Source organism: Pelmatolapia mariae, linkage group LG7 (genome assembly GCF_036321145.2).
Source record: "Pelmatolapia mariae isolate MD_Pm_ZW linkage group LG7, Pm_UMD_F_2, whole genome shotgun sequence".
NCBI classification, from domain to species: Eukaryota; Metazoa; Chordata; class Actinopteri; order Cichliformes; family Cichlidae; genus Pelmatolapia; species Pelmatolapia mariae.
The window spans coordinates 59,304,422-59,329,520 of NC_086233.1; the positions used below are offsets into that span (position 1 = coordinate 59,304,422).

The 25,099-nt window shown below is 39.9% G+C and overlaps 1 protein-coding gene across 1 annotated transcript; it reads right to left on the reverse strand.

The window, feature by feature from the left end:
• Positions 1-2,237: 2,237 nt before the first annotated feature.
• si:ch211-236l14.4 (SITS-binding protein) lies at positions 2,238-24,137 on the reverse strand. Its single transcript, XM_063480000.1, has 11 exons — positions 23,986-24,137; positions 23,244-23,906; positions 20,204-20,375; positions 11,277-11,484; positions 10,955-11,105; positions 8,391-8,588; positions 7,655-7,923; positions 7,438-7,574; positions 6,900-7,021; positions 4,943-5,122; positions 2,238-4,826 (listed from the first exon to the last, which is right to left on the reverse strand). Exons 2-11 carry the CDS (start codon positions 23,712-23,714, stop codon positions 4,653-4,655), a joined length of 2,082 nt encoding a protein of 693 aa, XP_063336070.1. The 5' UTR covers positions 23,715-23,906; positions 23,986-24,137; the 3' UTR covers positions 2,238-4,652.
• Positions 24,138-25,099: the final 962 nt, after the last annotated feature.

Sequence of the window (25,099 nt, forward strand, 5' to 3'; positions counted from 1 at the left end):
GATCATTCGTGTCATTCATGATTTGGGTTTTTGGCAGGACAATTTGTTTTTCCTGCACTGCTCAACAACTTACATAAGGCTTGGTTATGCCCCAAACTAATTGGGTTGAATGTTAAATGTTGATTCACTGACCAAGGAAAAAAATAATAATTGGACCTCCTGCTAAATGTTAGTTTAAGGGTGGATGTCTTTGACCACAGGATTTCTGGCAGGATCTGTACTATTGTTCTGTGAATTAGCATTAAAGTGGAACTGATGGTGGGAAATCCACTGTTTAGAATGACGGATCAATATTGAACATATAAAAAATTGATTTATTGTACACACAACTTGAATTCCTGAAACAACTGTCTAGTAACTGAAAATAAGGAACTTTAATATAAAGGTCCTTTAAGGTTTAGCAAAGAAATTAACTCTGTAACCTCTGGTGTCCCTTGGAGGAGAGTCTTCTCAAGTCTCTAACACTGTATCTTCATCACCTCACAAACCATGGAGCCATATTAATACGTCTTGTGAATTTTATCTGGCTGAGAACTGCACCCAGACTTTAAAAAGTGCCACATGAATCTGAGCGATTAAAGTGCGGGTGTAAACGGAGATGGTGAGTTCGGTGGCCGGCTTGGAGGGACTCTGAATGTCTCCATTCAGCTGCACCTGTCTAACTGCACTAAAGGAGCTGGGACTGGGGCCCCAAGGTGGAGCTCAGCCAAGTGGCAGCAAGAGAGGAAGGTAAGGAAACGGAGCTCAGCGGAGGCTGGGCTGAATGTGAGTCCCCTGAGAATCTCTTCCACCGCATACTCGCCAAGGTTATAAATAACTTTTATTAGGTTTACGTGGAATTAGCGCAGATGTTATTTGTCAGTATCTGCTCACAGATATAGACATAGACCTGCTGGCATGGGGAGAAGAAAGAGGGTAAAGGGTTAATATCAGGGCTTAGCATAAGATCTCATGTGTGCAAGATGACAAGGAGGATATTTGTTAAAAATAATACATTTGAATTCTGAAATTAAAAATGTGTTCATTTTACATATTTATTATTGTTATGTTTATTTTTATTTGTGGTTTTGAAGCATGCCCCAGTATCCCTGGCATGTAAAAAAAAAAAAAAAACCCCAAACAAACAAAAAACATAATCTATTGACCACTATCCTAAAATTATGTTGTTTTATCTTTTGCTCCAAAACAGCCCTGACCTATTGGGGCATGGTGTCCACTAGACCCTTGGAGTTGATGTGCGTGGTATCTTGTGTCTTGCACCTTTAAGCCCTGTAAGTTGCGAGTTGGGGCCTCCATAGATTGGACTTGTTTGTCCAGCCATTGGGTTGAACTATAGGAAATCTGGATCACAAAGTCATTGTTGTGGTCTTCAAACCATTCTTGAACCATTTTTGCTTTGTGTCAGGGTGCATTATCCTGCTGAAAGAAGAATGCAATATCGTTTCCATGAAAGGTTGTAATCAAAGTCTGCAACGATGCTGAGGTAGGTGGAACATGTCAAAGTAACATCCATGATGCAAGGTTTTCTAGAAAAGTATCACACTGCCACAGTTTCCATAGTGCATCCTGGTGCCGTGTATTGCCCAGGTATGCAATGCACCCATAACTGGCTGATCATGTGATGCAGCTCCTACATGAACCCTACCAAAGCATTTCATAATGTGATTTGTTAGTCCACACCCCCTTAATCCATTGCTTTGGGTCCAGTTGATGCTCACATTGTAGGTGTTTTCGGCGGTGGACAGGGGTCAGTATGGGCTCCATGTCCACTTACCTGTCACTAGTTCACTGCTGTTGCTTCCTTGGACCACCTTTCATAGATACTGATCACTACAGACCAGGAACACCCCAGAAGCACTGCAATTTTCCATCACAAGTTGGACAAGTCTTCCTGCTTCTTCTTTGAGGACAAATTGTTCACTTGCTTCCTGATATATCCCACGCACTAACAGGTGCCATGATGAAGAGATAATCAGTGTTATTAACTTCACCTGTTAGTAGTCATACTGTTGCGCCTGATTGGTGTAACTGCAGATTGCCACTGCCTGCACAGTCAAACACAAACCAGCATGGAGACAGAAAAAAAAAATGTGCAAACTTCAGGATTGGATTTGAACTAAAAATTCTGAAGTAATAATAATTAAAATCTGGCAACTCCACTTGAATGTGGCCTCAAGTATATCAGGAAGTAAATGCAAACTTGATGAGTTAAGTAAGAAAATGTAAACTTTATTGCAACTTTGTCATTCTATGTTATCTGATTTACAGAAGAGAGAAAAACACTTGTAATGGCACAGTCATTGTATTACGGTCATTGCTGATACTGCAATAATCTAGACACTTGTGTCGTCCAGATTTGTGGCATATTAAGGCACATGGCTCACTCAGTCTGTAGAGGGAAGGAATAACACAACAAAGCTTTTCCTGCAACTCCTACATTAACCTACCAAAGCATTCCATAACAGCATTATATAATGGGAAAAAGAAAAGCTCCTCACATGAAGGGCTATGGGAAATCACAGTGTGTCCATTGTACATTCTGCCCCAGGAGAGATTAAGACGTTAATGTGTTCACAACATACTGCGTTGCACTAAGACATTTGGTGATCTGATAGGAAACTTCATTAGACCTGAGTGTTTGAGCTGATACAGTAAACTTTTTAGATCAAAGTTACACAATCAATTTAGTTGAGATAAATGTTAAGTTTCCAGAGTTTGTATCCTCACTGTTTGCCATTTAAGATTTTCCTTTATGGAAAAAATTGATTAAGAAAAAAAAAAGCAACAATGACAGTTGACTATAAAGAGCCGAGCTTCAGGGTATAAAGATTACGTCTCTTCTTGGACTGATTTTAAACATAATCAAAAAATAGAATCAGTCTCATTTACATTTCATTTGCTTAGAGCATTAAGTCTGGGTTCAAACAGCTTTTACAAGTAAACAACTAAACTTAAGAAAGTGATGGAAGTGTAAAGATAGTCCAGAGAGTAGGCTATGTCATGGTACACATGAGGACAGAAACTGAATTACTCATGAAGGTTTATGTCAGGTGGGCCTCTGCACATCTGTGCTTTCAACAATTCCAGCAATTTCAGGTGAATCCTTCACAAATACTTTGTTTTTCTCCAAACAGCCAATTTCTCATATGCAAACATGGTATGCTTACAACTGAGAGCATTGTATTTATTTGATGTGGCTCAACATTTGGAGAAATATAAGTTTTGTACTTTATTTTTATGGTGAGAGTAGTAGTAGGTAGAAAAGTACCATCATATGGCACATCAATCATATGTGCCTATCAAGTAATTATAAACTGAAGACACTCAACGTTTGCATAGAAATTGGAAAATAAATTTACCGGTTTCAGTAAAATAGGCTTAAGAAATAACAAAAATACAACTTTTTGTTTTTCCATTTCGGTTTTTGTACAGAATAGACAAATGAGAAATCTCCAAAAGAGTGATTTTTAGCACAATTGGAAGTCAGATTTTGCATCTTTTGGATCAAACTATCTTAATACCTGGTCCAAAGTCTTTCACTGAGCCTCACGGCTGCTGGTGGTGGATTCATACTCATGAATGGGAGTGATATCACAGTCAGATTATCAGATAAAAAGGGACTGATTACATGTATTTATACAAAATCTCCTTTTCACCCATGTGGTGTCATCAGCAAGGTTGTCTTTACAACTTAATTCGGCTCACATGTAAGAACACATCAACAGTCAGCAAAGAAAGAGGCACTCACTTAAAAGCCCTTGCTACAGCAGGTTAAACTCTAATCTAAAATTTAAATATATGCAAAGCTACGATGAAAGTGGCTTGGCCTCAAGTTCATCAGCGTACAGTACAAAGGGACATTCATGGATGTCTATGACTTAACTATTCTAAGAATATGAACTATGGGGTGATAGGCTGTTGTGTCTAATGACTTTGTAAAGCAATTCATATCCGTTACTTGAGGTACATTCATCTTTCATAAAACATCGGCCCTTTGGCCTGATGAGTTCAAGTAAAAGCCTTTCCATAGAGTGAGCAAGACATATGGTACCATGGTGCTTGTATGTAGCTTCCTGTGTTAATTTCCCGCCAGTAAGTGTTTCTCTCAAAAGGCCCTTTTAACCGCCTTCCTTGTCTTTCTGCATCTTCATTTGGTCTTCTTGAGAAATTCAGATACTTTTAAGCAAACAAGGAGCTTGCTTTGTTCGTCCTTATGAAGAGAGCCAACAGCAGCTACAAATTTAAAGACTGTAGAAATGCAGTATGTAAACACACATACTTCTCCGGAACCATTAAAAAAAGAAAACAAACAAACAAACAAACAAAAAAAAAGCAGCAGAGTGGATGAAAAAGTCCAGAAACAAATCACTAAGAGGTAAAACCATTCAGCATAAAAAAAAAAACAAAACAAATGAAAAGAAGACAAATAACATAAAGGAAAAAAAATATTTTGAACCATAAAGTGCAAGTATAAAAAAAATATGTATATACATATATATTTCTACAAATCGTCTCAAGGCAGCACTTGAGGCAGGGTCAATGGTCTTTAGTAAAAAAGTGCAAGTTAAGAACAGCACAAGTACCTAAAAAAAGAATTTGATTCAAAACAGTAACAGGATAAATCACGTGACTCTGTGGGACAGTCATCCGAGTCAGCTTCTCCGTAAGAAAACAGCCACCTCCGTCAGGGGGACAGGGTAGTCGTGCAGGAACGTCCCCCCGTCAAACACCCGTGCGTTCTGACTGTCCTGCCATTGAAAGCCCCCGTCAGGTAAATATATATCCCTCTGCACTGCCCCCTTCTCCACCACGGGTGCCACTAAGACCTGAAAATAAATACGTATAAGGGAGATTGCACATGCGTGACATCAGGATACGGCTGAAGTTGCTAAAACATGCCAAGTGCATTAGATCCCACATCATCAGAACTCCATTAACTGACCTCATCTCCAATGAGGAACTGGTCATTGATGGTAAAGGTCATGGAGTCAGTTGGATTGAGCCACCACATTGGGCGATAGATGGGGTTTCCTGTCACCTGCCACTCCTCTGCATACTTTTCAATCAGCGGTGCCACATCCCTCTGGTGCCTTGTTAGGTAGTTCCGAGTTAGATTTAGCACCTATGGATTACCAGTTGAGACACGAGAACGAACATTATTGTGGATTACAGTAAAAAGAAAAAGAATAAAAAGAAAAAAAGCAATTAGGATTATAACGACCTAATTAAAATCCATCGTTGCCTTTTTCTTGGGCAGTACTTTCATTCAGAACCACTTAGGCCTTTTTCACATCGTTCATCCAAAGAATCTATTTTCAAGAAATCTGGATCAACACAGTAACTGAAACCAGTGACAAAAAAACCCTTTCCTAAACTAAATCATCCACCGCAAGGATTTCAGTACAAGAAAAATATTGACAGTGAGGTCTGCTAAGGACATTTGTGCCATCTCTACACGCAGACTCAACTCAACAGTCACTCATTGTTGACTTAGTGGGTTTAACTCTGCCAAAGTCTTTGTGCTGTCTCCCTTTGCCCAAACGACTTCAGCATTCCTGGAAGGGTCACATCCTCTTCAGAGTCTCACGACAAAAACAAAACTTGACCGCCTCTATAAAAAATGTATTTTTATGACTTGGGATTGAGACCATTTGTAGGAATGAGCCACTGGTTTGAGTGAATCTTTCCCTAATTGAGAAGCCAGGCATGTGTGTGGCTTTGAGGTTTTGCTGCTATTCGATTCCAACGTATTTGCCGCTGTGACCTGTCTGTGACCGACTGCAGTCTCACACATTCTGGAAATAAAGGTGCACCACATTTAAAACTATAGTAAAAATGTCTATAAAAGAGTCATTTATCATGGGCAATGCAACAGTCTATCTCCACTAAAATATCTCCCCGCTCTCACTTCATCTGGGTTTATGAACTGAAGACCATGCAAGAGACCAGAATGGAAAACATTGCTGCTGTCAAATGCCTTGCCGTCCAAAAAGGCCTATTTTTATCTTTGTCACACAACACAAGTCACAACTAATATATTTTGCTGCTTTAGCTCCCTCCTAGTGGAAAAAATTTCATTTGATCACTCCCACTCTGTCACACTTGTCAATTACTCATGGAAATCTTAATTGCCACAATAAAGTATTTTTCCAAGACTTGTCCTCAAATTCATTATCATTCCTGCTGAAGTGGCCCTTGAGAGTGAGAGCGAGCCATAAATCTAGAATAGGGATTGTAATTCAGACCAGATGGACTCGTAACCACAGGTGAATGAGATGAGGAAAGGCGGGAGGGGAAGGGGGTTAGGGAGGGCATTACCCTTCTTCCTCTGCAGAAGCATAAAGCGTTTTTTGTTCAGGAACTTGAGCTCTGGTAACACATTGTCAAAAGCATCAATACCTGTCATCAGAGACTTAAGGCTTTGTTTTCCTGCTGTGCATGGTGAATAGTGTGTTCCTCATTTCCCATGGAGAGGGACATGGTTCAGTCCTGCCCCTCCTGCTGAGGGGAGAGTCAGATCTGAGTTTTGATAGATCGGGTCTCAGCAGTCCTCTAGCTCCTCTGCAAAAGAATCGGTGGGAACTTCTCAGCGCTTGACCCTCAGAATTGAGGGCTGGCTGTTGGGCCAATGAACCACTTCTCTAATGTCCCTTTTTCATCAGCAGCATGTGGGAAGGAAGGATAATCTCCCACCCCCTTTTAGAACATCTAATTGGCAGCATTCACACCTCACTACACTTGATCTCTCCACAGTAAATCTTCACAAGCGAAAATCTGGTTAGCAAGTCATGAGCAGAATGTGAACCTGCTAGGTTGTCACTAATGTGGATGACACAGCTGTAATGGCACCCAACGCAGGCTGCTGCCGGGTGGCTACTCGAGGCAGACCGGTAGTATACCTGGCCCTCCCCGAAGATCCAGGGTGGTGTGTGGAAGCTCATAACAGGAAGAAAGGCTGCAATCTCCAGCCAGCGGATGAACAACTCCTCATCTGTGACCAGGTCTCCAGACAGAGAGCCACCTGTGCAGAGGCAGAGAAAAGACAAAAACAGTTAAACAGTGGGTACTTAATACTCGTGTGGCTTTTTTATTTAGCAGATTTAAGACAATGCAATATGATGTAAGTTGGCTTCTCTATTTTGGAAAAAGATCAATTTATCCTTTTAGATCTGGTTCATATTAATTTCTGGTGTTTTGCAAGCTAGTGTGGGCTATAACATTGTATTAAAACTATCTTGATACAACTCATACCTCATATCTAATGAACAATTTAAGATGTTTCACGGCAGTCTAAGGGCAATTATATCAGGCCCATGTTTTACTGACAGCTCCCAGCTTTGTCCAAAGCAACACTAATCTAGCGCTTTTTTCAGTTCTCACAAAAAGGCAAAAATATCACTATGTGATAAAAAAGGGACCCATAGGTTCTCGTATTACCTACTGCATCAGGAATGAGGAAGTTGTATCCCAGCAAAGTGTGGTGCAACAGGTTGGGAATGATGGCCTTAAGACCCATCGCGCTCCAATCAGACTGCAGGGGGGTCATCCTCACAAAGAGTGGCTTGTAACTGGACCTGAGACACAGAAAAAGTCCTAATAAACACAAATGTGCCTTACGGGAAGCAATGTCATTGTGCATTAGCTGACAGATTACCGTGTCCCTGCAGTCATAATGGTGGAATCTCCTATCCTGGTGGCCAGGTCAGCCAGCAGGCTGATGTACTTGTCTCCACCCAGAGCTTGCGGTGGCCGCAGTGCCTGCTCCTCAAACAGATTCCCCTCGCCCCCTTCCAGCATGATGTACTCCATCCCTAAATGGGCTCGAAGGGCTCCTACCCTGTCCAGGAACCAGCTCACTGCTCCTGGATTTGTGATGTTCAGCTTTACACAGAACTTTCCTCGCCACTGACTCATCACAGGGATCTGGATAGAGGGACAGAGGCAACTGCATTCTAATTGGTGTTTATTTTACGCTGCTATTATTTTCTCTGTGGATAATTGACTAATTATAAACCGCAGTGCAACTGCTGTTGCAATTATAGATTTCCTGGTTTAGTCCTACTGCATTTGCATTGCATTGCTTTTTTAATTTGATCAAACTGGAACTGATTAATGCAGAGAGTCTGCAATGCAGGAGGAAAATATCCCCAAATCTCTGTCTGGTTTCATGTTTGACCGAATAGAGTGTTTTAGTAGCGTGAGGAAAGTTCACTGTCAGGGAAAACTGTACTTAGCATGAAATAAAAATGTGGTGGGTTCTTTACACTGCCTCCCACAACAACAAACTAAATGAAAATACATAAATCTCAGCTAGAAAAGTTCAAATGTGGATTACTGTGGACGCAACTAAGTGGTTTACAATATGATAGTGTGTGCCTCTCATGCCTCACCAGCTGTCCCTGAGGGGCTGAAGGGAGACTGAGCCAGTAGGCCTCAGTGCCATCAATAAGGGAGGTGTGGAACTGTGTGGTGTCCACCCCCAGGAAAGGGGACATGGTGATGGAAATGTTAAGAAGCTTGACAAGTGGGAGGTCCCTGGTCAGTCTCTTGGACAGCCCCCTTTTCCTGCTGTTGAGGTAGTCATGGTCCTGCAAAGTGACAAAGAGACAGACAACAATTCTAAATAACTGCATTAATAGTTTAACGGTGCTACTAGCATACACCTTTGCAAAGTTGCTTTGCAGAATTGTAGCTTTGAGAATGCAACTTCTGTCAGAACCATTTGACATTTGCTAGAGTCCTTTAGGAATTAGATGTTAAGAGTCAAACTGAAACTTTGCATTACATAACTGTGGAACAAAACAAAACAGATGTAAAATAGCTGTGGGAGGAAAGGCTATATTAGCTCATATTGTTTAATTTCTTAGATCTTTCCCCCCCCACTAACCATTCATTTCTTCTGCTTTTTTTTAATCCAGAAAGAAGTAAAATGCAAAGAAATTCAAATAATGTGTTAGACTCTAGGCTTTTATTCTAAAGATTTACTTTAATTTCTACGTAATAAAATTAGAAACAATGCAAACCTATTAATAACCAAATCACTTTGATGCCAGTCCTTGCAGAATAAAATGGAAACTGAAAAATAAAAATTAACAGAGTGACAGAAAATGTATGAACTCTTGTAAAACTGGAGTGAAAGGGGATCATTGTTGCTAGCCACACTTCTACACAGCCTAACGTGTTAATTCTGTAAGTTTCCATGCAGGATTTTACGCTTGGCTGGTTCTTTATTGAAGTAGGAGGGGAGTGAAGTGAGGTGGTACCAACAAAACAGGTGATTAATATCCTTGATCTACCAGAAAACTAGTGAACTGTTGTTCACCAAATAAAGCCATCCATCATGATTGCGTATTATTCTTCACTTTTCCTGTGTTTCTGTTCTTTCACACCTACTGAAAATGCAATGGAAACATTACCAGTGTGTACGTATATAACAGGATGCCTGGAGATAACCTTTTATGGACTGATTGCATTTCTGCCTGCTTGGTCTTCTGCTGTACAGTCTGGGTCATATCTGAGCATCGAGCTGGGATTACTTGCTCTAGTTGGCTAAGGTCCCTTCAAATCTCAGCACACCCAATTCTTTGCCATCCTGCAGTTACCACACTCAGAGCAACCTAATATCTACTAGGAAAGGCTCTGTTTGTCTTCTCTCAACTATATTTGTTTTGTAATGGAACATCACCAGGTGTTGACATGGATTGACTTGACTGTGGTCCGGTGGTGTCGTTACCAGGCAGTTTGCAATAGCATTTAGGGAAGGGAACTGTATGAATGTGCAGCTGAAAGAATATCTGAAAACATATTTGATGATGAAGTGCCCCATTTACAAGCTGTAAGGCATCACAAAGTGTCCTGAAGATTTGATCGGCATTTTGTGGAACTAAGTTCTGTTAGGCAAAAAAAAAAACAACCAACCAACCAAACAAACAAACAAAAAAACTAAAAAACTAAAACTCCAAAAGAAAACAAAAGAAAACAAAAAAAAAAACAACCAAAAAAGAAGAAAAAGGAAAAACAAACCTAATCTGGCTTTTGTATTTCTATGTTGTAACATTTCACTGAACCTGTCCTCCCTCCCTTGTTCCCTGCCTCCAGTGCTCTGGAGATCCACTTAAGAAAACTCTTTCATCTCTATCTCTGACCAGTTGTGGGCCTCTGACCAATGAACTCTTACCAGATTTACTACCTCTGTGGTTGAAGCAGTGGATTATGAAAATCTGCAGCTATGCAGCGGAAGAAATTAAGATGAATGAAAAAAGAATAATATACACATCTTAATTCTAGTCACTGGGTTAACATAAACTTTTCTAGGCTTAGTAAAAGAAGAGAGCTTCTACTGAAAATAGAAACTCCATGAACTGGCTTCTCATTTCAAGACCTTGTATCAACAGACTAGTAGAATTGAACATAAAGCATGGCCCCTGTAGCCAGCTATAATTTCAACACACTATATTTGTAATGTTTAAATAAAAGCTAAATACAGCTGATGCCTGCATCTGCAAAACTTCTAATATCTCCATCAGTTGATACCTGCAATGGCAAATGGCAGCAGCGCCACAGCAGGTGGCCCGATCCACCAGGAATGTCCACTTCAGTGCGATAAAGCAAAGGTTGCATTCGAAAATGCTGAAAACAGCAACCTTTTATGATGCAGTGCTGACTTTTTATAATCTATTTATTAATATGAGAGCTCACACCTGCCATACAAAAACTATTAAGACACCGAGTGTGTTACCAATCCCTATCCCATTATTTGTTAAATCCTGTTGATGGGTTAATTTTATTTTTTATTTCATTTAAACAGTTTAACCAGTGGGATTTTTATCCCACCCAGATTGGGCTTGCCTTTGCAGAATATTTTCATAATGAAAACTTAACTCTGTCACAGCCTTTAAAGGTTGGGAGAAGACACAGCACAGTTCAGTAGTCAGTGTGTGTCTGCATCGTGTACCATATCAGAAAGGAGGGTGGTGGAATGTTCATTGAGGCTGATGACTCCCTCCCCCAGCTGGTGTCTCTTCAGACGATTCGAGAAAGTCCTCATCTCCCGCTCCACCTTCAGCCCTGAGTCCACGTTGGCGAGCAGCTTCCAGAATGGCAGCCTGCGGCACACACACAGGAATCAGACTGGAACAGTTAAACACAGTTGGCTCGCGACACTAAAGTTTCAATCGGTGCTCACCAACCACACCAGTGCACCGCTGTTATGATAACCAGAAGTGAAGCAGAGTGAAATTTACATCTGGTCTAATCTAAATCTAAACTGAACTAACCGCAGTGCTTTCATGTTGGGCAACTCCCTGCTGTGCTCCGAGAGCTGTTGCACTGCTTCCTGGTGAGCAGCTTTTACATTGTGGGCCACACACACAGTGTACTGCAGAGGGAGCCGCTCCATACTTGGAAGTGACTGTAGGCAGAACTGCTGTCTGCTGTCCAGCCCGAGCTGCAGGGGGATGTCAGGAGATACAAGCAGTGCGACACCTGCATGGTAGGAAGCACACAGGAATGGGCGTCGGTCATTAGCTTACATTATGCTTGTGGATGAAACCTTGCTTTAAGGAGTCAGATAAACAGCTGCAATATAAAGTCACAGTCCAGGTCATACACTCATGTGAAGGAAAAGTCAGGTAATTCAAACAGTTATGATTTAAAGAGGCAGAGATCAGCGCAAATAAGACAGTCCATTGCAAATTCCACTTATATGACATAGTGCATGAGTGTTACTGAGACCAGTATGAGTATGACGGATGGAGTGTTGTGGGAGGTAGAGTGCAGCCTGTGTCAGCTGATATTGCTCCACTCAGATGTAAGAAAAACACTCCCCAGAATGAGATATAGCAGCACACAGTTGGATGAGTTTACCCTGAAACTGCTGGCAAGTTCTAAGTAGGTAGGTTACACTGCAGACCAGTGAAATGAGATTCAGGTAGCCTGGAAAGTGACACTGAGCTAAATATGTTAGAAACATTTTTTATTTGTCCATTACGCTTGCTTCTGGGCAAACACGAGCATTGAATGTCCCGTGCATGTTCCCTCTCTGAATAACAAAACTTACCAGAAATATTGAAGATTTGAAGATGATTTTTTGTCTACTTTATCATTCCAAAACCTTGCAGTTAAGGGAGCCTCTTTAGATTTCTGCTACTGCATGCACATACAGTCCATCAGATGGCATGTATAATGACAAGATTATGTGTAGCTGAAAATTGTGTCTGCAGATGTAGTTGCCCTGGAAGGAATGCCCCATTCATCTCAGGTTACCCTAACCCTCACCACTTCTCCCCTAACCTGACTCCCACCTTCTCCCTCCCAGCTTTAACAACCTTCAGTTCCTCTGTGCTCTGCTTGGCTATGTTTCTGTCCCATCTAATAAACTGAGCCATTAACACAGACCCTGGCCTTGTATTGAGATTTTGCAAAAGCTGCTCAAAGTAACCAAACTGGGGTTTAAGATTTGTGACCAATCAATGAACAGATTAGACAGTCTGAGAAACTGGTGAGACCTTGGCTCATTTCAGCTGCCCTCTCTAGTTTCAGTGGGCTTACTGTTCTCATGGAAGCAGGGACCAGGAGCAGGCGGGATACTCGTGTACCAGTTTATAATCAGATTAATAGTTTCAGAGATCAGTATTTAAAAGCCTTGTGAGGAGCCTTCAGCCTCAGGGTAATTCCCACGTGTTTGCAATGGATAATGTCAAAGAGATACTGGTAACACCTCAGCTGCCTCTCACAAGGTATTAGGTCAACATCCACGTGTTTGTTACAAATTTATAAATGGCAGATAAATGCAGATTTTATTTAGGAAATATTTATGATAAATATTTAATTTTATGTCTTTCTGACATACAGAAATATTTTCAATAACAAAGGAGTTGAATGGACGCGATAGAAGAAAGTTGATAAGGCAAAGGTGCTTTGAAAGAGTATAGTAGTATGATGAGAAAATGCAGAGAAAATGATCAAGATTTATAGAAGGATGGAAGTGGAAAGAAAGCAGTGGAAACATACGCAAAAGGACTACACCAGACAGCAAGAAGCCTCGTAGACTAATGTGGTGCTGAAGCTGCAAACAGTGGCTTTTACTAAAGTGCATACAGAGTGGAAAATGGAGTTGAATGTGCCTTCTCAAGTCATAATTAATTTTTGTTGGAAATGACACTGCAGAGCCTCAAGGAAATGAGACAAACTGATCCCAAACTGCTGTACCTGTTATTCCATCTCGGATTAAACGTGCATTTTTGAAAGTTAAGTATACCAAATCCTGTTGTCTGTTTATAAAATCTTACGCTTCTAATTTAAAAACTGCTGTTCACAAACGCTGTCCATCTAATCTGACTGAGCTGGAGCTGTTTTGCAAAGAAGAATGGGCAAGAATTTCAGTCGCTAGATGTGCAAAGCTGGTAGAGACATACCATAAAAGACTGGCAGCTGGAATTGCAGCAAAAGGTGGTTCTACAAAGTATTGACTCAGGGGGCTGAATAATTATGCACACCCCACTTTGCAGTTATTTGGAATGTTTGGAATCATGTATGATTTTTGTTCCACTTCTCACGTGTGCACCACTTTGTATTGGTCTTTCACGTGGAATTCCAATAAAATTGATTCATGTTTGTGGCTGTAATGTGACAAAATGTGGAAAAGTTCAAGGGGGCAGAATACTTTTGCAAGCCACTGTATGTGGACATAAATGGATTCTCACGTACATGTCTCTCATGCACACCTTGTTCAATGTGCAACTGCAGCTTTCCAAGAAAAACAGTGCTGAGCTTATAGGACCATAAAGACTCTTTGCTCACTTTCACTCAGTCTGACCTCAACATCTGTAGGTGGTAGCAGAAGTGACCCTGTGCACCTTCACCAGGGTCGGTAAGGTTTTAATGTGGCATCTGGGATCCTGGAGAGTGCTGGTCTGAAGGAAAATGCTACTCTCTGACTCCTTGCTGCTGTGGACCAGATGAATTGCACTCTTTTACCTGTCATATTTTTACTGTTCTTTCTGACAACCGTGCAAACTTACAGACCTGACTAGGGGTTAAAAAAATGTGCATTCAAACACTAACCATGTGTGTGCGGGTGTCCGAGTTTGTGTGTGTTTGGCATGTACTTCTTTAACAATGGAAATTTAGTTTTTGTGCCCAACCTCAAGAAATTGATGGCCACAAAACTGGGACATTGCCATTGTAGTAAATTTCCAATCCCACTTATTGAAGAAATAATGAAACACTAAAGAGGCTCTCTCTGCTCTACTCCTATCATCAATCAGTTTTATTGTTTCAAGGGTGAGACACTGTGTTCTGTACAAACATTACAGATGTGTCCTTTTCACTACCAGCAGATTAGATTAGACAAACTCTAAAAACTGCGAGAGCCGATGTAATACTTTTTGTTTGGCTTGAGTGTTGACGTTAGCAAACCGTTTAAACTCATATTGGGACATTCTCACTTAAACAAAGATTTCGCTAAAGCTCAGGGTTAAAGTAAGGAAAGGGAACTGACCTGAGCAACCACAGACAAGTTACGTGTCTATATGAAGAGTACAGAAGCTGTCCCATTGTTACACCCTTTAAAAAGTCATTCTTCTGTTTCTTGCCTGTTGTCCTTCATGGAAAGTACAAGAGGTCAACTGTGGAAAATGTTGTGGGGTGATTTTCATTCAGTAGTTCTCTCATACAGGAGATGACAGCTTGCTTTTAACAAAGCTTCAGCTGGCTAACGGTGTCATTCTTGAAGTGTTTCACATCTTACTTGTCCGGGAGTGTCGAGGTTTCGGGGCAGCTGCCCAGGGACCTCGTCGTGACCTATTGAGCAAAGCAGATGAGTGTTTTGGAGCAATGTCCTACATTTGGCATCTTGATCTCGGGTTGGTTTAAAAACCAATAAGAAAATAATCTTTAAAACATTTCCAACGAGAAGACATTTAGTAAAAATTAAGAACACAGCTAAGAGAGCTAGATTTCTTTTCTGATTTCTTACTCTTTGGTAGTCCGTAAAACTTATTTGTGCTTTCAATTACTGGTTTGGAGAAAGCGAGTGTATTTAGTCTTTGCATCTCCAAAACATTTGTAAAAAGCTTATAGAAGACATTTCACTAACTTGGATACCTTGCATTCAGATTGCTGAACGACATTAAAAAATTTTGATAATTATCTGTTTTTCTTTTGTGGTTTCCTTCCTCCCTCTTCTATTGCTTTCCATGAAACTGAGTAATGGAAACATGTTTTAGGTTTAACTGTTCTATCCCTTGTCAACATAAAGCTCCATTATATTAGAGACAGAAGTCACATGTGCATGTGGAGGAAGTGGTGTAATATCTTAAAGAGTTGTTGTAAAGTTGTTGCGAGGAATCTTGGAGAAAGCGTGTTCTGTGTGTTTCTCTTCATTAAAAAAAAATCTATTAAGAAAAACTAGATTCATTACTGGCTGGCTGAGCACAACAGGAGGGGGAAATTTAAAGTAGTTACACAATCACATTTTTAAAAAACTAACAGGTTTGCTCTGAACTTTCGTTTGTAATAACAAGTTGGAAACTCACGATGAAAGCCAAACTTCATGTCTCCGCTCAGTACAAAGCATTTGGATACAGGCCATGGAAAAATGAAGTCTTTTATATATGAGAATAGAATTTCTGGCAAATAATTCACCTCTCACTTGCGTGCCAACATCCAACAATTATTTTACACATAAATCCTGCCGTGTTAATTAGTCACACACGGGACAAAAATGGCTATTTTGCTTTCAAATCAATGTGTTTCAAATAATCGTTTCCGCCACTTGTATTCCCATTACTGCTAAAGATCTCATTATATTATAATCTATGTCATTTTGTTTGTTATTTTAGGAGACAAATAAAGAGACAGTTTTCATCTGTTACTGGTTTGTCTACTTAGTATTGTTTTAAGCCCACAGGCAGCACACAATAACAATCTTTTTGAACACATGCAGTATTCCCATGTCAAGCCTTCGGGCCTCTAGCTGTAGCTCTTTTAATATGCCATTATAATGCATGTGATCTAGGATGCTACTTTGCTAATAGCTAATCTGTTCTTACTAGTCCAGTTGTGTTTTTGAATGGATAAAGACAGGTGTGGCTGTGATAAGTTCCTCCAGTTGGAAACGCTCTCAAATGTCACTCTGCTGCATGGTGGCATGCTGTATCTCTTTCATCCAGTTTCTCCACCTTGGCTTTACTTTGGTACTCTTTACCTCTCTTCTTGATTCTCTGTTTAATATCACCGATTACCATACATATATGCTTTGTTATCACAAATATTTCAATCTGTCTGCTATGGTCTTTAACTATCCCCAGAAGTCCTCTTAAGTTAGTAATGTCAGCCACAGCTCTATACTGCCCACAACATTTATAACTCTAGTTATGACTAACTAGATTCAGTGTAGACAGGACTCTTGCAACGGTCAGTGGGTTCAAACAGCTGTGAAGCCTAATATTACGTTAAAACTGCAGTATGTTTGTTCCTCCAAAGCAGATTTATGAAGACAGCTCAGATGAAAGTGTTGTCAGTCCATTAATAATAAATAATATTAACCAAAAGTAAAGACATGTGGCGATTGTTTTACTTTTTTTAAAATTACTATTGGAATACTGCCTTCCCAAAATCTCCCTTTTTTTTTAACGAAAAACAACACTGGAGTTCTTTTTTTTCACCCCAAAATGAAACTGAGCACTGATGATGCATACCAGCTTTTCCCTACTGTACATTACAATACACATTTATTGGTGCAGACATATCGCTGCATTTCAAATACACATGAACAGTGTGTACTGTGTGTCTATGACTGCATACGGTGCTGTGTGCATGCAGCTAACTCCTTTTGAGAAGCACTATCCTAGTCACGGTTTGCTGAGTGTTGGTGTAGACAGCTGGATTTAAAAGCAACTTTTCTTGAGAAGAAACTGTTAGCACTTGGAAAGGGGTGAGGAGCTGTGCATGCTAATAACCAGTGAATATGTTTTATATGATATAATTTCTTCTCTATATTTCTGTAAGTATTTTTCCAGCTGCATTCAATTAGACTTGATTAAGTGCAAAAAAAGAGAAAAAAAGCAGGAACAAATCACTTTTCTAATTAAACTTTCACACGGTTGTGTAACCTCACAAATCTCTATAATGATATCCACACATCAATGTGGATTTTCTTTGCCATAAAAACTTCTGTAATTGTTTCCTGTCCCAATACTATTATCCATAAAAATAAAGCAGTTATGACTCAAACACATTATAAGATTTATAGCTGAATTTTCAATAGTTTTTTTTAATTTGCATTTCATTTATAGTTCAGTTCTGGCTTCTTTCCAAGCTGAGTTTGCTTATTTTTTAATAGTATGACAGGTATTTGTCAGTGTCTCGACTTCAAAAACACTGGAATACACATGACAGTACAGCCATAATAATGTTAAAGCAGCAGATTCTATTAATGTAGTCATCCCAAAACCTTTGTATTTGAATTTATCTCTATATTCTTTGATTAATGTATCAGACGTTTACACTTAGGCTGGCTTTTTAGTTCCATTTTAGTTAACTGGAATGTTTTTTCACGCTTTTACTTTGGTTTTGGTTAACTATAATAACCTAGTTCACAGTCATAATCACATTGGATTTTAATCTGAGATATCATGTGGTTCTTTGGACTGAGCTGCTGGGCAGATAAGGAAGATAAATGCAATTGATGAAGACTGACAAAATGCTCTTTCTATATAGATGAGAATAAAGTGTTGTTATTTTGCCTGGAGCAGCAAAAAGAGCACAAATTCATTTTGATGCATGTAAAATGCAATATTTTTGTACAAAATATAAATGTAAATTGAACATGTAGACAAACTATAACAGGGGTCATGCAAATAAAGGGTAGATACTAATAGAGTATGCAAACTACACTGGAATTAAACCATAACTGGATATTAACTGCATTCCTCTTCTTTCTGTGTGGAGTGTGCATGTTCTCATTGTGTGTACTCTGTGTACTCTGGCTTCCTCCAAAAGTCCAAAGACATGCAAGATGAGTTGGTTGGCGACTCTAAATTGGCACAAGTGTGAATGTGAATGAATGTCTGTCTCTCTGTGATAGCCCTGCAACTGACTTTTGATCCTTCCTTGGTGTACCCCACCTCTTGCCCTATGACAGCTGGGATCGGCTCCAACCCCCCATGACCCTGAATTCCATTACTAGAAGAAAATGAATGTCTGGCTGGCTGGCTGGCTGGCTGGCTGGCTGGCTGGCTGGCTGGCTGGATGGATGGATGGATGGATGGATTTGTCTGACATGTGACGTGATGTGGTCTGAGAAGGTGTCCGTTTGCTGTCAGTTCTGACAGTAAAACACAGTACATCACTGGCTCTGTCTCGTATGCCTTTTGTAAAAGTGGCTGCTAATTCACAAATGTACCAAGTTTACACCGGAGAGAAAAGCTCTTTCGTGCTGTTCAAGCAGGTGTAACATTTCTACTTGCAGCACAGGACCACACAAGTCTGAAGGTTAAAGCCCTTGTTAGTGATAAAATGTGCTGTAGGTTACACAAATTACTTCTTTTACTGAATGGACCGAGAAGCTACTAGTTTATCACACATCAGACTGATTATGTTGTTGGCAAATAAGGAAAATACATGCAACTTATGTTCTTGTGATCTGTGGGACTGGCGTCCAGTATCTGAAAGCAACCTAAAGCAAAGTGAGAAGTGTTGAAATGCTTGGAAAATGTCTTTGATCATGGAAAAACATTTTCTCTCGGGCCTAATGTGCACATTATGCAAATCCTGGAGCCAAACAAAGACATCCTTGAACTTTAAAGCAGGATATCATGTTAAATATACCTTTAATGCTCCAACAGGCATCATTGTCATTGCTGAGCATCAGTTTGCTATGTTTGGGGCTATGTATCTGTGAGAGGTTACTTGGCAACAAATAAACAGTTGATCTCATTGGGATCTCATGCTATCTCTGGCTGCGTGTATGTGCATGTGTGTTTTTCTCTCTGTGGAAAGCTAAGCAGATAAACAAAGGGTTACAGGGGTCCTAATAATTACTGGCATCCTTTCACAAGGTGGAAAAGGGATTTAAGTCATGTGACTCTCTGGCGAAGCCTGTCACTGTTACATAACATAGCAAAAGATATACGTGTGTATATGCGGTTGCATGCGGTTCCATCAGTATGTAAATGAATGTGAGTGAAGCTTATCAGTGATTGTTTGTGTCGCCTTATTGGGTGATGTCACTGCGTTCCCTGTGGCAGGTTATTTGAGTTTTGTAGTTACTCACAACTAAATCTTAAACCAGACATTTACAGAGCTCAAAGATATTCACTTTACACCTAAGGCCTGCATGTAGAAATGAGAATATGTGAATATTAAAGATTTTTTGAACAATGTCAGTGTGCTAATAAAAATAATCATGATCTCAGATTGACATCAAAATTCAATAGGAACAAAGATTCGTTTATTTAAGCAGTAGCTCAGAAACCAACCCAACACAAAGACAAATTGAATCTCCATAGTCCATGAGATTTGTGTAAACACACATGCACACACTCTCTGCAGACGTTCTTCATCAGTCATATTAACCATTCACATCCGCTAGCAGCCCCTGCCTCTCCCCCCTTATCCCCGAGGATAAAATCTAACACCCTCAAAATAACCTGGTGAGTTATAAGAGTCAGCAGGGCCTCCATCCAACCTGCTCTTTTAATAGAAACAAAAGACAATTACTCTGGTATTCCTAAGAGTTAATTTAAGATGCTATAGGTGGCTTGATTGCCTTTGTACTCTAATCTCTGACTTAATAAACTGACATGCCACAGCCAGCATCGTGTTACACTATCTTTGTGGCGAAGCCAACTTATCTAGTATGTTGTGTGTGTTTTAGGGACGCTGCTTCAGGACCATTTTTGCCAGCTCAAGCATAAATGCTTACATGAGGGACTGAAAAGGGTAGGACAACACAACAACATCCACAGGGCTTCCCTCGTGCCCTGGGATTCACGCCACACATGGTATACCCACTCATGTGGGATCAAGTTTCAAGAGTCCTTGTTCTTGTTCTAACGCTGCACCAATAGCAAGCGTGAGCAAACTGCCAACATCCTTACTGAGGAGATCTTTTTTCTTGTAATAACATAGCCGTGGAGAAGATTTCTAAGTCCATTTCTAACGACGAGATCGAGAGCAAATCCCATCAGTGACCTCTTACCCGATGAGCCAAGGAAGTAGCGCTCCAGGGCAGAGCCGAACCCAGTGGGATTGTCCTTCAGATCACTGACGATGAAGGGCTGCATCGTGGCGTTCTGATCGTTGATCGGCCAAGTCTGACCCCGAACACTGGCACCCCCGTACCAGGATATGTTGGCCATGGAGAAGCAGTCCTGAATAAAGACATGCATGTGCAAATATACATGCAATCACACATTAAAAGGAAAAGGGAAAGAAAACCAGATTGAAATGTTTGCATACAAGAAAATACTGAAAAATAAAAAATAAAACAGTGATTAACTAATTCAATTAACTTTATAAAAAGCCATATATTATTAAAATAGTAGCCGAATTAAGTATGGAAAGAGTAATGTTTGTGAGGAGAAGGTAAAAAATTTATTTTGGTTTTAAAACACTTTAGCAACCTCACTAAAGGGCACCAACATTTTGTCAGTATTTGACAAAATAATAAGAAAAGAAAAGAGAATAGAACAGAAAGCTTTTCATTGTCATCACTGTTCTGTGGTAAATATAAGGAAATTAGAAGTACAGCAGGTGATGCATTAGGGCAGCAACTCTCAAGAACGAATTATTTAAGAGCATCTAAATATTTTAGGAGACTTACAGTCCATAATAAATTTCATTTCTGTTCTCAAATTAGGATTTTACTTTAATTTAAACAGCTACAAATGTAATAGCATTATTCATAAAAGCATTGTATTAACAGTTTTTTGACTAGATGAGTTAATGTAATATTTGAAATTCAGTGTCAGTTAAGGTTACATCTGGTATATCAGTGAAAAAAATGCAGGGATTGAGCGTCAGAGAATTTTTTTTTTTAAACGAATGCTTCCCTTCTGTCTTCAAGAGACAAATACGCAGAACTTAAGTTTAAGTTCTGGGCTCCATTAAGCAGTTTCAAAACAGGTGCCAAGTAGTCACCTGAGAGGCTCTGGGCAGGATTTTTGGAAATTATGAAAATAAATGTGACTTTGGTTTAGAAGATTTTCTGTGAGCAGTCACACCACATGACAGGGAGTTAAGTCGAGGAATGTTCCAGTGGGGACAGATTAACCTACCCAAACTTTGCAACAGTTAAATGCCTCTGATGATTAAGGCAGGGGAAAGTACAGTAAGTACTTTGCAGCTAAAAAATCAATAAATACAGATTTAAAACAAAGCATATTTCACTCAGTGTAGTTATTTAAATGGCTTTAGAAAGAGACAGGAATGAAGCATAACAAGTCACCTACAACGATTTGACAAAATTTTTGTCCCCTTTCTGATTTATTTATTGTCTATTTGTCACACTTATGTTTCAGATTATCCCAAAAAATTAATATTAGACAAACAAGCCCCTCTTACTCTAACTCTAGTCCCACAGAATGAGACATTATCCACAAATGGAGAAAACTTGAAAAAGAAGAGACAGGTCTACCAAAATTACGATGAGAGTGCACTGACAACTCATCCTGGAGATCACAAAAGAACCCAGAATAGCATCTAACTTGCCTCAGTTAAGGTCAGTGTTCATTATTCAGCAATAAGAAAGAGATTAGACAAAAATGGCATCCAATGGAGAGCTCCAAAATGAAAACCACCGCTGACCAAAAAGAACAAAAAGACTCATCTTGCATTTGCAAAAAAACATTTTGGCGATCCCCAAAATTTTGGGAAAAACATTCTGTGAACTGATGTGACAAATGCTTTTTGCAAAGTTTGCGTCCTGTTACATGGGGCTTGAAAATAGCAGAGTATTTCACTAAAAGAACATCCTATCAAGAGTCAAACATGATCGTGATACTGTGAGGGTCTGTTTTGCTGCTTTAGGACCTGGACGACTTGCAGTTATTGATGGAACCTTGAATTCTGCTTTTTCCTAGAAAACCTCTACCAGAAAATCCTGAAGGAGACTGTCCGGCTATTTACTGAGGCTCAAGCACAGAATGATCCAAAATACACAAGCAAATCCACCTTCAAATGACTACAAAAAACTAAAAAAAATTAAGGTTTTGGAGTGACCTAGTCAAAGTCTGGACTTTAATCCGAATGAGACACTTTGGCATGACCTTGAAAAGTCAATTATGCTCAAAAACCCTTCAATGTTGCTGAATTAAAACAATTCTGCTCAGAGGTGTGGGCCAAAATTCCTCCACAGTAATGTGAAAGACTAAGACTTATCACAAACACTTGATTGGAGTTCTTGCTGCCAAGGGTGATACAAGCAGTTATTAGGTTTAGGGGGCAATTACTTTTTCACATAAGGCCAGGTAGGTTTGAACAACTGTTATTTGCCACACCTTTTTTGCGCTTAATAAATAAAATCATCATTTTAAACTGTATTTTGCATTTATTCATGTTATCTTTGTCTAAAATATGTGAAATTGTAAAACTATCTTGATTATCTGAAACAAGTACCAAGTGTGACAAATATGCAGATAAATAAACTTTAAAAAGGAGGAAAAGAACACTGTACGTGCACGTTTGTTTCACGTAATTTAACATAATTCCGTGGCCATACACTGGAGATCAGTATAAAAATCCAGTTAAATTTAAAAAAAATTATATAAATTTAAAACATTTATCCGGCGTTTGCCAGAATTGCACTTTGAAAACGATATCATTAATCACGTATGCCGCAAGAAACACATTTAACTCTCCAATTATTTTTCTAAAAGGAGATTTCTACCATTTTGAAGGCTTATGTTTTCCGTTAAGAAGTTATATGAACAGATTGTGAGTGAAATACATTTTTTCTTCTTGATTATTGATAAAAAATATATACTTTTAAAGTTCTTATTCTATAATATTTGACGGAGAAACTGACTTATATTACTTTGCAAAGGGACCTGCTTATAAATTGTTGCACACTGTGCACCAGAAATAGGCTGTCATCAAAGCAAGGCAATGTCATTCCGCAAACTACAAACTACAAAGGGGGACATTAATGTTCCTAGCCTGAAGAAAGTGCAAAACTGGGTTTGCACTCCACATTTTGCTGTGATTTGTGTATTTCGTGTGCACATAAAGAGAAACACTACCTTCAGCTCCACATGACAGTGTACCGGTGCCCAAGTCATGCTGTAACACTCCGTCTCCGTATCCTCATTCACTTCGAGCGAGATCTTCACCTCGGCCACCGAGTCCCAGGTATAGCAGAACTCAGTTTTATTGAGCCAGCACAGGTTCCTCACGAAGGGAATCTCTATATCGGGGTTCCCTACGTTCCCGACGTCAATTTCCACGTAGGTCTTATCCTCAGTCAGGGTCTGTATGAGCAGCGAGTGGGTTTTTCTCTCCCAAATCAGTCCGCTGAAAGTTCCCCTAAGGATCCAGTTTTTGTTGGGCTGGTCCACCACTTGCCAGTATATGATCCCGATGGTCATTACGAAGAAGACGGCAACCCCGAGACAGGCTATCGCTCCTTTCCAGGTCTCGTTCATCTCCTTCAATCCCGTATCCCATGTTACCTCTGGGATGGGGCTAGGGTTCCTATTTCGAGCGTGGGGCATGTTGTTTTTGAGATCAGCAAAGAGTCAAACAGTAAAAATGCTGCAGAAATCTCTGAGCGTCAAAATCATCTGTTGCTTCATCATGTCATGGTGTTTTCAGTGAAGCTACAGTGTGAACCATTCTACTCTTTATCATTACACGGTTTACACTGCTGTTTTGGGTTTTTGCGCAATTGTGCCGGCAACAGAGACCTGTCATGTGAGGAAAGCTGTGAGGAAAAAAAAAAGCCCAGCGCAGAAATAAAATGATACGAATGAATAACGGACTTACCACATACTGCTGATGTTTTAAAAGGATTGGATTTGTAAATAGCATTGGGTGCAGTGAGCTCTTAGGCAGCCTCAAGTAGGGTTTGGCAGCAATGCCTGCGAATAGCTCCTAAGACGCTGTCTTGCTTGTCCTGCACTTTCTGACGTAACGCCGGGTAGTTTCTTCAGAGGAAAGGTAGAGAGGGGGAAATAGGGGATCAAGGGGGCTTGGCAGAGTCTTGGAGGTGCCCGCCGGGGTGAGGAGGCCACGGGCAGCCTGGAAGGGAGGGACCCCCATGCGTGCTCCCAGACTCTCCCTGCGCTCTCCATGCGTAAAGTCTGAGCACACTTGTCAACTGTTGGTTTGGTAGACGGCGAGGAGCGTCTATTGGAAATGGCAAGGTCGGGGAACATACCATACCTCATCCAAATGAGATCCCCGGGTGTTTCAATGAAAAGCAAAGGGTAATGTCAAGGACTGATGGTGAAATCACGAAAGAAGCTTTCAAACATTTAGGATCAATTATATTTCAAATTATTCAAGCTTCAAGCAGTTAAAAAAATAAATACAAATTTAATTTCATTTTGTTTTGGTGGGTTTTTTGTCGTTGTTTTTTGTTTTGTTTTGGGGGGTGGGTGGGCGTTATCTTTGGGCTCATTACCACAATGGCCAAAGAAGTTTTTTTTCCTCTATTTTTAATGATAAATAATTATTTCACTTGTTGACTGGCTCTACAGACTTTGCAGGGATTAAAATGGTTTTGACAATTTGTTAGTTTTGCTGGTTACAAAATGAAATGAGGCACCTGTTATTTATCACACATCTCTGCTGTATCTCCAGGGCCAAAGTCATATAGCTCAAAGCAAATACATTACAGTAAACCTACTCCTTTATGCATTATGTGCATAAGTTATACCAAAAAGCTATATTTTGAATATATAAGAAACATCAAAAATCAAATATCAAATGCTGGTCTCGGTGTTCCTCCTTAGTTCCATATATAAAAAAACTACCACACATAAGAATAGACTATTAAAATAAATGCATGGCACAAAAAGAAAAGCCAGCACAGAGCAGACAATGCAAAACAAGATGATGGCAATGATTAAATGAGCTTGTGGCTTTTACATCCAGA

What these genes read in the sequence shown, in the direction of transcription:
- si:ch211-236l14.4 (XM_063480000.1), bottom strand. Translation starts at nt 23,714, where the DNA reads ATGCCCCACGCTCGAAATAGGAACCCTAGCCCCATCCCAGAGGTAACA. An exon ending in CCCAACATGAAAGCACTGCG is followed by an intron (nt 11,106 to 11,276) that starts GTTAGTTCAGTT and finishes TGTGTGCCGCAG; the next exon opens with GCTGCCATTCTGGAAGCTGC. An exon ending in GGATCTTCGGGGAGGGCCAG is followed by an intron (nt 5,123 to 6,899) that starts GTATACTACCGG and finishes GGTAATCCATAG; the next exon opens with GTGCTAAATCTAACTCGGAA.